The sequence below is a fragment of the Chelonoidis abingdonii genome, chromosome 4 (assembly GCF_003597395.2).
Source record: "Chelonoidis abingdonii isolate Lonesome George chromosome 4, CheloAbing_2.0, whole genome shotgun sequence".
Lineage (NCBI taxonomy): Eukaryota > Metazoa > Chordata > Testudines > Testudinidae > Chelonoidis > Chelonoidis abingdonii.
The window spans coordinates 78,905,354-78,923,862 of record NC_133772.1 but is presented as its reverse complement, the minus strand read 5'-3'; the positions used below and the strand labels follow the sequence as shown (position 1 = coordinate 78,923,862).

The window sequence follows — 18,509 nt, the reverse complement described above, 5'->3', positions numbered from 1 at the left end:
TGGGGGCTCCACTATGGAATGAGAGTGATTTTAATTCTAGAATAAGTACTGTGCTCACAAAGAATAAAATCACTTGGTAAGGCAACTCCCATCTTTTCATGTGCTGTAATATATATACTGTTTACTGTATTTTTCACTCCATACATCCGGGGAAAAGCTGAGAAAGAAAACAAAGGAAATCAGCTGTTGTCACCAGCTAATTAAACAACATGTGCACAAACCTCTTAAGACAGAAAAATCCAATCCGGTTCTTAAAAAAGATAAATTTTATTAAAACAAAAAGAAAGAAAATACATCTGGAAACTCAGGCTAATGCTAGATTTAAAAAGAGCAAATGCAAGGATTAAGCATCAAGAATAGTTTCTTGAGATCCAGTTTAAAGGTTACAAAAAAACTGAAGCACCTGGGGTTAGCACAGAGGAGTCCACAAGCCATAAAGAAATAAGAGATAAATCTAATCACGTCTTCTTAGACATTCCCTAATCTACTTACATATCTGGGGTTTCAAATGAGTAGTTTCTAGGTATGATCTGATGATTTTTCATACCTGGCCCAAAGCTTCTGACAACATTGCTGCTCTGTTCCCTCTTTCCGGAAAATAACAACAGACAGACAAAAGGGGAGTCTTGTTTTAATTTTAAAAAGTTCTAACCTTCCCATTGGCTCTTTTGGTCAGATGCCCACTCATTTCTTTTACCTATGCATCGCAGTGACTCTTAACCCTTTACAGGTAAAGCAGGGAGAGAACAGCTACTAAGAGGGATTTTATTGCTAACTGACTGGCTGAGTGTCCATAAAAGGGAACTGTCCCTCCCCTGTTCATTTATCACAGCACAATTGGTTCTCTCTGTACTAACAGATGAAGGAAGACTGATAGTTCGTTTGGGGCAGAGACCTACTATCTAAGGGTATGTCTACACCACGAAATTAGGTCGATTTTATAGAAGTCAATTTTTTAGAATTTGATTTTATACAATCTATTGCATATGTCCACACTAAGCGCATTAAGTCAGTGGAGTGCGTCCTCAGTACCGCGGCTAGCCTTGACTTACAGAGCAGTGCACTGTGGGTAGCTATCCCACGGTTCCTGCAGTCTCCACCGCCCATTGGAATTCTGGATTAAGCTCCCAATGCCTGATGGGGCAAAAACTTTGTCGCAGGTGGTTTTGGGTACATGTTGTCAGCTTCTCCTCCCCCCCCCCCCCCCCCCCGGAAGCAACAGCACACAATCGTTTTGCAACTTTTTCCCAAGGTCCCGTCCACCAGACACGCTCAGCCTGCTGCCTGTCTGGATGATCGGAACCCCAGGCAGGCAGCAGGCTGAGTGGGGCCGGCAGATGGAGCCCCAGACCGGCTCCTGCCAGCCAGGGTCCCGCTCAGCTGGCAGACCTCGGTGAGGTTGATCAGAGTGTCTGGACAGACATGGCTATCCTCCGCTTTGAGCACCAAATTGGAGTGACTCCAGGTCATTCTCTTCTTTAAATTTAGTCTCATGGGGATTCAGTCCTGCCTGGAATATCATATAAGCTGAAGGCTTCTGCCTCAGGCTGCTCTCCCAGCCAGCAGCACCGTGCGGTCGCACCTACCCCAGCCTGCCCCTTGCTCCCGTGGTTCATGAAGCCTGGACAGTAGTAAGGAGCAGTTCAACTTGTGGAATGACAAATCCAGAATGAAGGATTGCACTCTGGGCCACGTTAAGATTATTTCAGAGTCCTAAATAGCATTAGTCCGTATAAAAGGCTTCATGAAAATTCCCCGCCCCCCACCCCAACAAAAATGTTAATGTATCAGTGCAGCTGAAAGGGTAAGGAACCCGGGACTATAACTTAAAGAGAGCTTCCGTATTATTTAACTCATAACTGATATAATTCAAAGTAAAATTTCACAGCACAGTCTGTTCTGAGACTAGAAATGCAGGAGGGGAGTCAGAAAAAGGAACAGTGACCTGTTTCCGCTCAGTTTCGAACCAGGGATGTTTCTCGTGTTAGGTGAATGTGATAACCACTACATACAGGGCTTTCACGTGTTAGGTGAATATGATAGCCACTACACTACGGGGCTTCTCTTTTTTTGCCACAGACTTTGCAGAATGCACAGGAATGTTTTCTCTAGCTACAGAAGCTACCTAATGCACTGGGCCGGCTTCAGGCACCAGCGCAGCAAGCAGGTGCTTGGGGCGGCCCATGAAAGGGGGCGGCATGCCAGGTCTTCGGCAGCAATTTGGTGGCGGGTCCCTCGGTCCCTCTCGGAGGGAAAGACCTGCCGCCGAAGTGCCGCTGATCGTGAATTTTTTTTTTTCCTCCATCACCACTTGGAGCGGCAAAAACGCTGGAGCTGGCCCTGCTAATGCAATATTTATATCTATGGCCTTCCTGCTCACAGAGCGGTCATGCCCCTGCCCAAGGCTGACACAGCGCAGAGTGCATGTGACACAGCGACCTGGCATGGGCAGGATTACTAGTGAGGCATGATACTTTTCCATTAAGCAAACACTCCAGTTCTTTTCTGGCCTCTGCCACTGAATGCCTCCATGCATTACGCTGTGCCCTATCAGCGTGAGAGGACTGCATGAGCTTGGAAAACATGTCATCGCGAGTGTGGTTTTTTTCACCTTCTAATCTGCGATAAGCTCAGGGACGGAGATGATGGAGGAAGCATAGAAGCATTCTGAGGGGACTGCATGGTCACCTGTGCTGCTGAATTCGCAATGCTGGCCAAACAGGAAATTAAATTCAAAGGTTCCCAGGGCTTTTCATGTGTACCTGGCTAGTGCATCTGAGTTCAGAGCGCTGTTCAGAGCGGTCCCAATGGAGCACTCTGGGATAGCTCCTGGAGGCCAATACCATCGAATTGCATCCACACTACCCCAAATTCGACCCAGCTATGTCGATTTCAGCGCTAATCCCCTTGTCAGGGAGGAGTACAGAAATCGATTTTAAGAGCTCTTTAAGTTGACAAAAATGGCTTCGTTGTGTGTACGGGTGCAGGATTAAATCGATCTAATGCTGCTAAATTCTACCTAAACTCCTGGTGACTGCCCTCCAGTGTAGATAAGAACAGGAATAACTGTTTAAACAAGTGAGGCTGTCTAACTGCAATGTAGAGACCAGACTCATCAGCAGTGTTACTGTGCAGCAGGAGGAACTTTCCCTAGGGGGAGCACTGTCATTTCTGTAGTTGTCCCAACCCCTGTTGACACTCACCGTATCAGCTCCTGATAATCTTTCTACCCCATCATGTCCAATCAAGATCTTTTCCATTCATCAGAAATGACCTGCACTCCCATCTTATGAAACATTCACAGCCTTCCAGAGCCTGTGTGTGTGAACACTAGCTGGCAGGCACAGACAGCTGTACTGCCCAGTGCCTACTTTGTCTTCTCCTGGAGAAGGCTGTGCAGCAGGGTGAGCTAAGCACTAGTCTCTGTGTTCTTCCATTCTCAATCTACCCTCTCCAGGAACAGGTTCACATGGGACGTACTGCCCAGATCTTTTGGAAACACTGATTCCAAAACCTCAACAAGTTTTGAATATGGCTACGGGTAGTTCCAAAACTAAGAGCTGCAAAAGCCTTTTCCAGGGCCAGCTGTGCAGTGCAGGCAGAGATGAGGAATCATTCCTTCTGCAGATTAAAATACCACCTGAAGGATTTGTCTTGGTTCTGAGACAGACTTTCCAGTGTAATCCTCTTATTGGGAAGTAGGTAGAGTATCCCAAATTAATGCAGTGCTGTACTGTGCACTTATTGCAATTCTTTTTGTAGTGAAACTGTTCTGTGAAAATTGACTTCACTATACAAGGCTTCCATGCTTTATCACTGAGACTATTTGCCTGTGCCAGTCCAGTTTCTTCTTGAGAATTGCATATCATCTAATCTAGCGATGGGGGCAGCATGCCATCATCTGGTTATTCGTGCTGATAGAGAGATGGCAATCTATCCCGCTGTCTACATCCGTCATGTCTCTGTGCTGGCTGATCCCATTTATCAGCCTGTTCAGTTATTAGCAGAGATGCCTCCCAGCAGCATAAGCCCTGATGCATAGTTTGCCTTTTAAGAGTAACCTCAGTGGTTGCAGGGTGAATGAAGAGGGAAAGAGGAGCCTCTGCATTCTCCTTCCTGTGTAATTGAAATTATGTTAGATGGTATCTCTTCCCAGGCTCTCAGGATATATCTTCATTGCAGACTTAACTCAAGTGATTGAGTTAACATGACATTGACATCATTGACATGATAACCATTTTCAAATATGTAAAAGGTTGTTACAAGGAGGAAGAAGAAAAACTGTTTTTCTTAACCTCTGAGGATAGGACAAGAAGCAATGGGCTTAAATTGCAGCAAGGAAGGTTTAGGTTGGGACATTAGAAAAAACTGCCTAACTGTCAAGGTGGTTAAGCACTGGAATAAATTGCCTAGGGAGGTTGTGGAATCTCCATCATTGGAGATTTTTAAGAGCAGGTTAGACAAACACCTGTCAGGGATTGTCTAGATAATTAGTCTTGCCATGAGTGCAGGGGACTGGACTAGATGACCTCTTGAGGTCCCTTCCAGTTCTATGATTCTATGATTGGCACCTGGTTCTGAGCACACATCTCTGAGCAGCCACACTGCAAAGTCGTGCCCAAGTTACTGTGTCATCAGTGATGCTATACTCCCCATGTGTGTTGTGAGGACTCCTGTAGAAATATCTTAAGGTTCTTCATGCTGCAGTAAGATGAGATGCTCTGATTCTTTCCCAGTGAGTTGTGGGAGAATTTGTCTGTCCTTCTGGACACATAGGGGAATTGTGGGGAAGTATTGGAGAACTATCCACACTTAAGTGATTTAGCCTGTGTCCATGCTGTAATGTGGGCAGGTTACCAGCCTTAGTGAAAACCTATATCCCCAGCCATGTCAGTTAGCCCAAATTGAAAGCACTACCAAACTCAGGTGAGAGGATTTTGTGTGTGGATGGGAGGGGGGCTAGGGGCACTACTCAAGTTAACTCTGCAATGAAGACAAACCCTCAGGGGCTATCCTCTTTAAGTTAGGAGTTCCTGTGGTCCCAGACGTTTTGCGAGTGGAAGTTCGACTAAATTTGTTTTTAAATTGACAATGGAAGCCCGTGTTTTCTGAGAGCTCCATGCGGTGCTCTGAGATCTAGTCATTGTGGATACAGCAGCATCTCAAGGTATGTCTACACTGTAATTAAAAACTCACAGCGGGCTCATGTCAGCTGACTCGGGCTCGCCGGCTCAGGGACTGTTTAATTGCAGTGTAGATGTTTGGGATCAGGCTGGAGCCTGAGTTCTGGGACCCTCCCTCCTAGCAGAGTCCCAGAGCTCTGGCTCCAGCCCAAGCCCGAATGTCTGCACCGCAATTAAACAGCCCCTTAGCTGGAGCCCCATGAGCCCAACTCAGCTGACGAGGGCAAGCCACTGGTTTTTAATTCCAGTGTAGATATACCTTCAGTGGCAAAATGGGAATTGGGTTTGAACCAGTGTCTCCCTTCTGACATCATGCTTCCCGAGAGCTGAGATTGGATCTGGTGTCAGTTGAAAGATGTCATTTAAAAGGACAGAGCTCTGGCATCACAACACTGCTTAGCTCATCTGTATCACTGCCACATGCTGGTTTTGAGGATCAGTTTATTTAGCACGTATCTCTGTGTGTCACATATGAATGGGTTCCTTCCTTCTGTCCCGCAGGACATGCTAATGTACTGACTAATGTGACACTAGTAGTTTGCTGCTAAAGAGTTCGGATCATGTGTCTGGATTTCATTGAGGAAGTATATGGACATCTGAGCAGTCTAGTCTGTATAAGGTAAATCGGCTTACCTGAGCGGCCATAGTTTTATAAAGTTCAACTTCTTGTTTGACAAACTGTTAGCCTTTCCTCAGGTAGCGTAAAGTTAATATTAATAAAGCTTAAGACAGCCCTTTGCTCAGGAATAGCCTTCACCCCATTAGATTATACAGACCTCTTAGTTCCTCAGTCTTTACCAGTAAAAAATCCCCTTATATTTTTAAAAGTGCTAAAAGGATGAAATATGATTGGAACTATAAGTAATGTAAAAAGTCCTCCAGCTAATAGGTGAAAAAAAATTCTGCTAAATGTGTATCCCATGCCTAAAACTCAAAAGGCCCATAGACCGTTTGTATCCTGTAACTCAGGGGTTTCAACCTTTCTCTTTCTGAGCCCTTCCCCCCCTCCCCCGCAACATGCTATAAAAACTCCATAACCCACCTGTGTCACAACAACTGTTTTTCTGCATATAAAAGCCAGGGCTGGCATTAGGGGGTAGCAAGCAGGGCAGTTGCCTGAGGCACTATGCCACAGAGCCCCTGCAAAGCTGCATTTCTTGGGCTTCAGCCCATGCAGTGGGACTTTGGCTTTCCAATGCGAGTCTGATGCTGGCCCTGCTTGGCAGACCCCTTGAAACCTGCTCGTGGCCCCCCAGGGGGCCCCAGACCCCTAGTTGAGAACCACTGCTGTAACTGGTACCCCATAGGAGAGGGCCCAGAATCACATCTGTGCAGTCATCTGCTGATGTCACATCTCTAGAATATCAGTTGCGGTTGGTGAGAGAAATGTCAGTAAGTCAGTACTTTTCAAACTACCAAAATGGTTCAGCTGGCCAACCTCTCAACCCAGATTCAGCTGTATATCAGGGTGCAAGATCTGTAATCCCCTGATTTGGTTGAAGACCTATGGGGAGGTGCCACTGGGTGAAGCCAACTGAAATCGCAGCCATAAAAATCCAGGTAAGCAGGGAGGCAGATGTAATCCTCTGGGCCATTACCCATACCAAAAAGGGCTGCTGCCCCTCCTTCCTAAGGAAAGAGGAGACCAAGACAACTGCAGGCTGTGTCAGCCAAGTGCCTGAGAAAACCCATCTGCCAGTGTAAGGTACTAAGACCAAAAACAACCATACCTCATCTCCTGAAGTGCAATTCCTTGGCTCTGAATGAAGTTCCCAAAACCAACAAGCCAGAGAATCAGTCTTTTTCTCTGAATAACCATCTTCTTTTTAAATAATGTTTCTCCTTTTGTAATTTACTTGTGAAAAAGCACGTGTTTATTGTACCTCTAAAGTAAATACCACCTGAAATCACTCAGGTCACCCCGGGCTGTGTAACACAATCTGCCTCAAGAGGAAAGTTATGGTTGTTAACTTTTTTTAATAATACTAAATGGTTAACTGCAAAAGTTGTTCAGTAAGGACACATTTTGAAGGAGTGTGTATGGCTGCATAGACTAGCAACCAAACTACATCCATGCCTGCCTAACTTTCCAAGCTTAAGTATGTACAAAAATTAATTGTGTTATGTTAACTCCATAATTTAGGCCTTAATTGTGTTCATCCACAATATTTAACAATTTAGTCAATTGTTAATTTTATTCCATATTATCAATTTAATTTATTAAATCCAATTCAAATTGTAATTTTTGTGCTATTCAAACAGTTGAATAAAAATATAATTATTTTAAGTAAAAAATTAAGTTTAAGTAAGCTTTTTATTAATTTAGAATAGACCCCATAAATCAAAATCTTAATTCTTCTTTCCAAAAAAAAAAAAAAAAAGGGAGCGGAGGAATCAGAAAATCTTAACCCAGGTTAAAAGTCAAAGATCAAAAAAGTAATTTTAAAAATATTTCATAGCTATTGTCTCTGTCCTTATATTAAAACCTTTATGTATGCCATCTGGTGTATCAGCTCAGTGGTCCTTTGCCGTAACCTTTTCGCAGTTCTTCAGCCAGTTTTCAGTTCAGGTGGCAACGTTTGCATCGAAGCTGGTAGAAGTATATGTTGAGTAAGATTTGTGTGAGACACCATACCCGATAAATCATTAAAATCCAAGTATATCACATTTACCTTTCCTTTCATCTGCTAATTTTGTAATTCAGTCAAGAAAAGCAACTGTTTATCTGGCAAGAAATTCTCTCTAACCCCCCAAAATATTGCTTATTGCTCATTCTTCTGTTCCCTTCTAGATATTCAATTAATTATTATTCCATCTGTTTTATATAGGGGCAGGAAAGGAGGGGGTTAGGCTGAGGAGAGACAGTAATTGTCAAATTACATTGGCCTTCTCTCTTTGAAGATCAGTGCTACATTTGTTTTCTGTGGTCTTCAGGTACCTCCCCAGTTTTATGTAACTTGTCAAAAATAGTCATCAGTTGCACAGAAGTTGATCTGGTAATTTTCTTACCATCTTGGAGTGCACATTATACAAGCACTTTATTCTATTCTATGTAGGTTCTTATACCATACTCATCACTGGAGTATCTGAGTGTTCTTCCAATATGCATTAAAACGATGTGACTAACATCTGTGTCATCTTGTCCCCAGGGGGAGAGGTACATACAGTGGAATCTCTTGTTTGGGTAGGATTCTGTTTTGTTTAATAGACATGTTGCTATGTATTTATGTTAAAGAAGGCAAGGTCAAAGAAGTGAATGAGAATGGATGTCTGCCCTCTGACCAGGAGCAGATTATCCATCAGTGCCAATAAACAGTTTCAGATCCATATTCTGGCCTGAATCCAGATTGTTCTGGGTTTAGAATATTAATTTGTTAGATGAGTATGTAGTTGGCCTTTAGCTAGTTTCTCTGAGCTTGCTCAGAAGTGTGGGGTTTGACACTGATCAGTAGTTGGCTAGAACTGATGTATCCAAGGTGGGTTTCTTCAGTGTTGAACTGTTATGTATTTGAAGGAGGAAAGAGAGATTCCTTCTGACTGAAACAGCCAGTGCCTCAGAGGAGTGATGCCTGTTGCACATGCTGCTTTTGCAAGCCTGGAAGGGCATGAGTGGGATTCACAGGATTTGGGACAGGACTTCTTTAGGGTGTTCAGAACTTGTTGGTGAGTGAACGCAGTGAACTCTGGGAGTGGAGGCATGCTGGCAGTCAGTGGGTATAGGCAGAAAGGATCCATGTTTTTGAGAGAGCTTCCCAAAGGTTTGTGATCTGTTCAGAGATGTAGGATGAGAGTTCTTCCCTGCACTTGGGTAGATCCCACAATAGCCAAGGTTTGAGTTCCTGCTTCTCTTTTACCTGCTCTCTCTTTCAATTGTTCATAACTTTCAGATATTCTTATGAATTGAAATGTTCCATGTTTGATCTCAATCCAAATATTAACTTTTATGGAAAGTAATTGGTGGAGCATTTTTTGCCCTCAATATTGGAATGGGAAAAAAATGTATGCTGCTACTTCCCCCCTCACCCTCCAATTCTCTGTATATTCCAGTTAGAAGTTTTTTTACTTAACTAATTTCAAAGCTGCTGAGACTAGAAATATATCAAACTTGGTTTGGTTTGTGGATCTCTCCGAGACTTCAGTCAAGCCAAGATTTTGATTCTGTAACTGGTGAATGTTTAAGATTTGGCAGCTTCATGCATGCCCACTAGAATGCTCTATCTGAAAGCTTTCATTATGCTTTCTAGCCTTAAATGTTCAGAACTTTAGAAGCAACTTCCTCCCAATTGAAGCTGTTTTCCCCATTTGTTTTGATTAATTCTCCATAAGATCTACAAAACAAGTCTACTTTGAACTGATTATACATTAACTGCTGCTAAACCATTGTAAGTGTTTAAAGTAGATTAAACAGTTTACTTGGCTCTAAGCCCTTATTGCAGTTTAAGATGTTTAATTTCTTAGAGGGGTTAAGCAGTTTGAACTGCCCTAAAGATTTAAAGCATCTTAAGTAGTTTAAGCCACTCTAAGACCTGACAGGACATAAACATCTTATTAAGAGAACATAAGGGATCAAACCAGCTTGTGCAGTGTTAGTCTTAAGTCCTCGATCCAGTTGAAGCCACACTAAGTCCTTAGAGTGGTTTAAGCATTTTATTCTTCTTATGAAGCTTGATTTAAGGAGATCTCAAACCAAATAGGTCTAGTTCATGGAACTTACAAACTCCACACTGCAGATAGCTTCAATGGAGAGACCTTGTTAGTGGAGCTTATAAACTTCCTACCTTAAATAGCTTCACTTTTGTGTAGGGGAGGTTTGGGGGTTGGTCTGCGGAAATTACTGTATACACTCGATCATAAGCTGGTTCGTTTATAAGCCAAACTCCCCCCACCCCCCAATAAATAGAAATGGAAAATTTTTATAACCTGTTCAGAAGCCTACCCTATAATTCAGGGGGCAGCAAACTTTGGCTCCTGGGCCATCAGGATAAGCCACTGGTGAGCCAAGATGGTTTGTTTACCTCGAGCATCCGCAAGCATAGAGGTAAAACCTAAGTAAACAAAGTGTCCCGGCGTGCCAGCTGCTTACCCTGACGGGCCAGGACAACAACTGGTGGGGAAATTTTGGGGGGGGGTTGTAGCTGGGAGTCAGGGGAGTAACCCCTGTGACCACCCCCCACATGACCTCATCCCTCGCTGGGACTCCCCCCACAGGGCTGGCTTTAGGAACTGCGGGGCCTGATTTTAATACCCGGGGACAGTCCAGGTCTCCGGCAGCACTTCGGCAGCAGGGGGTCCTTCACTCGCTCTGCCTCTTCCCTTCTGGCTCTGCTGCCTCTCCTTGCTCCCTCTGTTGGGGGGAGGGGCTGTGTCCCACTTCTCTCTCTCTATACCCATTCATAAGCCAACCCTCTTCTGTGGTGCTTCCCTTTTTTACTAAAAAAAATTTGGCTTATGCATTATTTTGCATTTATCAACATGGAATTTCATCTGCCATTATGTTGCCCAGTCACCCAGTTTTGTGAGATCCCTTTGTCGCTCTTCGCTGTCTGCTTTGGACTTAACTATCTTGAATAATTTTGTATCATCTGCAAACTTTCCCACCTCACTTTTTATCCCCTTTCCCAGGTCCCAGTACAGATCCCTGGGGGACACCACTATTTACCTCTGTCCATTCTGAAAACTGACCATTTTATTCCTACCTATTGTTTCTTGTCTTTTAACTGATCCATGAGAGGACCTTACCTCTTACCCCATGACTCCTTACTTTGCCTAAGAGCCTTTGGTGAAGGACCTTGGATTTCTCTCTTTCTCTGCACATGATCCATCTCCTGCACAGGAAATTAAATTGTATTGAAATCAAGACTATAGATGCTAGTATTTCCCTATCTGGGCAGCTGCTGAGAGATCCAAACCTCTCACGTACATAAATCTGTACTGTCCAGCTATTCATGGGAACAAGCACTATGATTACTATACTGAAATTAGGTCCCTTACTCATCCTCTCTGTGGGCAGGAGATAAAAGCTGATTGTGTGGAGTACAGCTGGGAGCTGGGGGAAGCTTTGTGTGGGGTACCAGGGAGGCAGGTCCTGGTGTTTCAGCCTTTCCAAACAAGAACAATATCCTGATTGACTGGTGCACTTTCACTTGGTTGTTCATTCCCTTACCCTAGCAGGAAGGCGGCAGAGTTGCTGGCATTTTCATAGGAAGAGGGGAGAAGGTGTTTTTTGTCATGGAAAATGCAAACTGTTTAATAAAAAAAAAAAATATTACCTTAAAATTTACAGAATGACCCACAATGATGACAAAATTGACTTGGTGGTGGATTTCTGAAACTGGCTTAAAAATTCATATTCTTGAAGCAAAAGAGGAGCTTTTGCAGTGTGAAAGCCGGCTGTTTCACCCAGCCCTGTATGGGTTGGATCTGCTGCTCGTTCACCTCACGTTGGGTCTTTTCAGATCTCACAAGCCAAGTAGCTTCAGATGAGGAGACCTCCTAGAGCAGGGGTGTCAAACTTTTTGACCTGAGGGCTGCATCGGGTTTCTGAAATTGTATGGAGGGCTGGTTAGGGAAGGCTGTGTCTCCCCAAACAGCTATGCATGGCCTGGACCCCTGTCTGACCCCCCCTTGTTTCTTGCCCCCTGAAGCCCCCCGTGGGACTCCTGCCCCATCCAACACCCCTGCTCTCTGTCCCCTGACCGCCCCCAGAACCTCCACTCCTGACTGCCCCCCCCAGACCCCTGCCCCCATTCAACCCTCCTGTTCTCCAACCCCTGTCCACACACCTCCACCACTACCACCTCGAACTCCCTTGCCCTCTATCCCAACCCCCCTTTCTCCCTGCCCCCTTACACACTCCCTGGAGCACTGGTGGCTGGCAGCACAGCTGCACCAGGACAGGCAGCCAAGCAGCACAGATCACCAGAACAGGCCACTGCTCTGCAGCTGCGCAACCCACCAAAAGCTCCCAGCCCTGCCACCCAAAGCATTGTGCCAGTGGCGCAGTGAGCTGAGGCTGCAGGGGAGGGACAACAGCAGGGGAGGGGCTGAGGGTGAGTCTCCCAGGCCAGGAGCTCAAGGGCCGGGCAGGACGGTCCGGTGGGCTGAATGTGGCCTGTGGACTGTAGTTTGCCCACCTCTGTCCTAGAGGCTGCAGGAAGTGGTAATGGTGACCTTGAATCAACTGAACACAGTGCCCCAACTCTGTTCCATGGAGTACTGTACTGTGGTTGTTCTGGGTTGTAGTAAGGTGTGAGGTTATCCCTGACCATTGCTTGTATTTCACTTTAAGGGGTTTGGGATCGTTTGAAATGAAAGACATATAAGCGTTATCTTGATAAGCATTATTTCCATGTCCCATAAGCTGAGCTGTTTGAAACATGATCCCCCTTGCCAGGCAAGCTCAGCCCATTGCAAGATAAAAGCCTCTTCATAATGGCTTCTGCCACCACACTGATTGACTTCACTGCACCTGGCAAGACTTTAGCATTGTTGGTCTAGTCCCACTTCCCTACTGATCTCCGTCTATGAGTGTATGCCTGCTGGACGTTTTCATCCCTGATGACCTCACTATGGGATTGATGTTGGACTTGCCCTGGGGCAGCTCTCTTGGTAAATTTTTTTTAAGACAATGAGCTCAATCTATTTAGTTTAACATTAAAGGGAGGCTTGATCACAGTCTGTTAAGTACCTGCATGGGGAATAAGTATTTGATAATGGACTCTTCAGTCTAGTGGAGAAATGTATAACATGATCCAATGGCTGGAAGTCGAAGCTAGATAAATTCAGACTGGAAATAAGGTGTACATTTTTAACAGTGAGAGCAATTAACCACTGGAACAATTTACTGAGGGTCGTGGTGGATTCTCTGTCACTGGGTATTTTAAAATCAAGATTGGATGTTTTTCTAAAAGCTCTGCTCTGGATACTAAGTTGGGGAAGTTCCATGGCCTTTGCTATACAGCTCAGACTAGGTGATTACAATGGTCCCTTCTGGCCTAGGAAACTACAAATGGTGAGTGTTCAGTTTTCCCCTTATGAATGGCAAAATCAATTAAGCACTTCTGTGAGACAGGAGCCCCAGTTTCTTCTCTGGCACTGGGCTCACATGCAATGTAGGTAGTGCTCCCAGACTGAGGGGCAAGACTACTTAGGTTGTGTCTGCTTGGTTTTTGAAGGCCCTACTCCCAGCCCTTGTACAACTGTATAACACAGCATGGGGCAGGTACCCTGTTGGGGCAGCCAGTCTGTGACCAGCTCTGCATTCAGCAAAGCTGATGGGGATTTGCAGGGAGGGCTTAAGGAGCTTGTTTGGCAGCCATAAAAAGGAAGAAAAATAAGAACTTAGCAGCAGCATGGGGAATTGCAATTTCTCACTCTGAGGCCCTGGGCAGTGAATGCCCTCCTTACTGCAGCTGCATCCAAGAGACATCCGGTGCTATTCCGAGGAAAGATGCCACCTCAAGCCTCAGAAGATGTTGTTTCCAGCATTTCTGTGCCTAGAGCTTGCTAGGACAAAAGTTAAGTGTTCTCATTACCTGAACACTATTTCTCCCTCCAGTACAGTACTAGTTCCGCATCTCTCAACTGAATAGTCAGACTTTGATGACATCCACTGGAACTGGGAAACCCATTGTGCAAGACTGACTGAATGTTTCAAGTTAACAATATTCTGTAATGCAAGATATAAAAATGAAGTTTTAGGCCTCATCTACACAAGACAGTTGGACTGTTTTTTTTTTTAAACTGATTTAGTTAAACTGGTACAAGCCCCTCAATCTGATGTTGATTCAAGACTGGCTTTTTCTGGTTTATCTTAAACCAATTCTTAAATCGTCATAAGCAAAAACAAAATAAACTTGGTTTAAACCGAACAAAATGTTCACACGGGATTGCGCTCGTTTGACTAAACTGGTTTAAAAATCACACCTTATTTAACCAATGCAAGTTTCTCATGTAGACAAAGACTTAATAATAGGAGGCTTCAGTATAGCAGCATCTCTGTGATTACATCTTAGGGTATGGCTACACTGCACAGTTAACCTGGTTTTTAGCTCTATACACCCTCCTCTCATCCCCTTACCCATGCACACAGAACACCCTCTGGTGCAGGTCCAAAGATGCTTTCATGCTAGGCTAGCTTACTCGCTTGGGATGGGCGTTAAAACCCAGGCTTTGCTTCAACTCTGGCTTGAACCCACCTGTTTTATGGCTAAATCACTCAAGTGCTGACAGTTATCTAGTGCCTTTCCTGTATTCCCCTCAAAGGACAGACCTGTTCTCCCATAATTTTCTGGGAAAGAATCCTAGAGCCTCTCCTCAAAAAATCATGGGATACATCCCTAGACATGCATGATGTGCAGAACTAGTGAGGACACATGAACGCTGGTAGGGCTTTACTTTGGAGATGCTCACACCTGGGCTAGGCTAATCTGGGTGCCAATCACCTGGGTTACCTGTGCAGTGAGACATAGCCTAAAATGGTACGGGCAAGACAGGCAGCCCTTTTGTGTGAGAATGGTAGTACCCACAATTGTGCCATTTTCCTGTACCTGAACCATGATATCTCAAGTTCCCACAAAGATCCCAGTGTGCCTTTCCCTGTCTGAGATCTGGAGACCACTTGGGCTTGAGACTGAGTCCACAAAGGCTGGAGGATTATTTTTTTGTTGTTTTTTTCCCAATAATCTACCACCATACTTTTTATAGCATGTTAGAGGGAGAGCAGTGAGTCCCTGCCCTGATGAGTGTGTACTGTTTCTGACACGCAAAGAAAGAGGGTAGGGAAGGGCATGGCAAAGGATGGAATAAAGATTGTGTCAGATGACTCCAGCATCCTGACACTTTTTTTTAAAAGGTTGGGGTAAGGAAGAATAGCTAGCGCAGGGAGGGCAAAAGAAGGACAGTTAGGATGCTTGGCACATTGGCTTAGAGTGGGTGGATGGCACTTGCCATTCTCCTGGCCTCCCGTTGAGCACTCTAAATGAAAACCTAGCAACCAGGTCAGAGCAGGTCTTGAGTGAAGAGGGAAGAGGGCATCCTACTTCCACAGATAATGAAATCAAACAGATTCTGTTTCGTCCTGTCTGTCAGAATTCCCAGAGCCAGTGGTGGGGGAGGTAAGCAGCTGATGCTTCCAACAGGCTCCTCTCCAAGGGGAATGAAAGCAAAAGGCCGCAGCCCTCTGTCAGCTAATGGGTGGTTAATAGGAGCATGGCAGCAGGAACTTAGTTGATTAATGCTACCATTTAAGACCTGAATATGAAGTAATGTATTAAATGGCTATTGATTTCCCTATCCAGGGAAAGGGGCAAGCTGACAGCATGGAGTTAGAATGGACCTTTCCATCCAACAAATGGGGAGCAGCAGCAAGAACTCCAGCTAAAGGGCAGGCGTGGCAGTGGGAGTGAGAGTTGTAATCCTGTTTTTCTCTGAAACGTGCAGGGCAGGCAACCTGGCTATATTGTTGCTCTGATAGCAGGGAGCTGGATTAGACTCCTCCCCAAGAAGGGAGCATGCAGGGGGCAGAGAGCCACTGAACAGCTGGTGTGGGGGGTGGAGCATGTGAGGTGTTCACCATCTCAGAACCTGCACCAGGGACAACACTGAAATCTTATATCTCCAGTTGTTTGAAGATGATAGCAGCAGTTGGCATGCATCCCTAATGAAGAGTAGCAGCAGCATGGGCTGCTGTGGGGACTGTGTGCTCTTGGGGGCAGAGGGAGCTTCAGAGGACAGGGTCGGAGTTTGGGCTTAGCGTAGCTCTGATGGCCAGTAGTCTCAAATGCCAAAGCAGCTAGGCACTTTTGGGAGGATTTCACTGCTAGATTTGAACGACTTTCATTCTCAGGGAATGCCGCTGCCTTGTAGGCTTAGTTGTCAAGCTTTGCTGTCTCAGTGTATCAGGCAGAGGATTGGGGAGGTTTGGGGAGTTTCTAATGATGGGTGGCCATCTGACAATAAATTCTGAAGAGTTTGCAAATAGTTGGCTCCTTGGCAGCTGCTTTCACATGGGTATAATGCTGTCAGACTAACTCAGTGAAAAATGTGATGACAGATCATGTTCTGCAGACTCTGTGCATGTTTTCTTCTCTTTGGCTTTTGCATTTGCACCTGAACGAGAGCCATTTGTTTTGCTGGTCCTGGTCCTCCAACATGCACAGCTCTACAATAATTCTCAATCCTCCCCTGCAGCCATCCTGCTGATGCACCTCACTCCTGACCCACAGCCCTCCTCACTAATCCAGTACTGAGCCACTGCTATCACAATTACTCTGTCACTGCACTTGAGAACTAATTGGTTATATACCATTTATCCTGGGCCTTTCTCTGACTAGGCTTTCCCATGGCCTGGACAAACATCTGCTCTGGACTAGATTGAGACTGTTTCTGATGTGATCTATATTAGATGTGAACCCAGGTCTGCAGATGTAATCCTGTTTCTTTCCTCTTCCTCAGACCCCTAGTGTTAACAAGCTGGATTCTCCTGCTGTGCAGTGATCATCTCCTCTGTGTTTTACGATAGCCTGGCACCTCCTGGCCCTTTGCTTCATGTGTCACTATATCTTTGTATTTCCATTGCCTGTCCCTTTAAGAAGCCCTTCGGCCCTTATTCGGCTCACCATGCTCCGCACGCTCTCCCATGCAACTTGCTGACTGAGCTTGGCTGCCTCTCAGAGCTCTGGGGAACTGTGCATTTGCCGGCTCTGTGCTTCCCTTCATGGGATGTGGGAGGCTCAGCTGCTCCCTGCTTCTGCAGCACGTATTCTAGGGTGACTGGAACACGTGTGCATTCGTATCTTTTGAGATATTTTTCTCACTTTGTACCCAGTATCTGCAGGACAGGAGCAGCACCTGAGGCCTCTTCCCTAAGTCTGCTAACTGGACTAACAATAGCAGCGTTTTGTGACCCTAGACATACCAGGCTTTCAGCAACCAAGCAATGTGACTGCTGAAATCCCTGGGAGGCACCAGTGCCGTACACTGCATGCCAAAGCTCCGGATGAAGAACCCTCTTGCTCTGCTCCAGACCCTGAGTGACTAGTGGAGCAGCGTGGATGATGCACATGCACATCCTTCCCTGCCCTTTCACAGTAGTTAGACATGACAAAGTTCTATTAGGTCCTTTCTAGTCTATGCTCTTGGGCCAGGGCTGGTCTGTATCAAACCTATTCTGTGGGTAGGGCCAAGTTACATTTGTGGTCTAAGAACCTGAGCTACATCCATCCTTATTCCACAGAAGACCTGTCAGTGCCAGTGAGATGTTTGCACTGAGATTTACAAGTAGAGGGAAAGACCCTTGTATAGTACCTCCATGTTTAGTATTGAGTAATTGTTAGCATGCTCAGTGGGGTAAAATGCTGCCTGACACTTGCCTTTTAGATAAGTGCTTTTTCTGCCTTTTGTGTACGTGCCCTCTTGGACGTATAGTTACCTGACTTACGAATGCAATTGTGATAAATGCATGTGCAGCTGCATGCCAGCGACGTGGTCTTTCAGAACTAACACACCACTGAAATAAAGGGAGCAGTTCACTACTCTCTGGCTCAGGATACATCTATACTGCAGCTGAAGGTGTAATTTCCAGCGCGGATAGATGTATATGTGCTAGCTTAGGTAGAACTGGTGCACCAAAAGTAGCAGTGTAGGCGTGGCAGCCCAGGCGGAGGGCTGGCCATCAGAGTCTCTGACAGGACTTATACAGACAGCTAGCCCATGCCTGCAGTACTATTTTTAGTGAACTTGCTCAATCAAAATTAGTGTGTGAACATCTACCTGAGCTGAAAATTACACCTTCTGCTCAGAGTGCAGAGATGCTCTAAGACAGCACTCCATCATTGGGAGACTGTGCAGCAATAAGCCCTAGAAATGTTCATTTAAATTGGGCAGGATCTGAGCCTGTCCTGGGGGCCCACTGAAGACCTGTGCATCAGGCGTAGACACCCTTATTGCAGATGGTTATGCTTGCTCAGCCAAGCTGGATGGGCAATTAGACAAGTGCTGAGTATTGTCATGCAGAGCAGCCAGTAGGGGGCTTGCATAGAACAATCTCCCCTTCTAATGTTTTCCACCTTTGGCATTTCAGGGCCTTAAACTCTGGAGTTGAGTATTACTGGGACCAGCTGAATGAGACTGTTTTCACTGTGCATTCCAGCAACAGGAGCACGGAGCGGCCTGGGTGAGTCTCGGGGGGAAAGAGGAGGGTTAGAGACAGTTAATCAGAGTGCTCCCTGTCTTGGTTCTTCCTGTTGGGTTTACTACAGCTGACAGTGCTGCATGCCCATACTTTCCTCCAGTCTCCCATCCTACTGGCATCATCAGGTACACAAC

General features: G+C 45.4%; 1 protein-coding gene across 4 annotated transcripts in view; it reads left to right on the top strand.

Annotated features, from left to right (window-relative positions):
- The window catches only part of AMBRA1 (autophagy and beclin 1 regulator 1), a 190,321-nt gene that overhangs the window by 153,820 nt on the left and 17,992 nt on the right, over positions 1-18,509 (top strand). For 2 of the 4 annotated variants that reach the window (XM_032775083.2, XM_032775082.2), the window contains exon 16: positions 18,265-18,357. In XM_032775083.2, the coding sequence (XP_032630974.1) occupies positions 18,265-18,357 (93 nt within the window). Of the gene's footprint in view, positions 1-5,684; positions 5,784-13,093; positions 13,195-18,264; positions 18,358-18,509 lie in introns of those variants that run through there. The other 2 variants (XM_075065286.1, XM_032775084.2) reach the window with 2 other exon arrangements.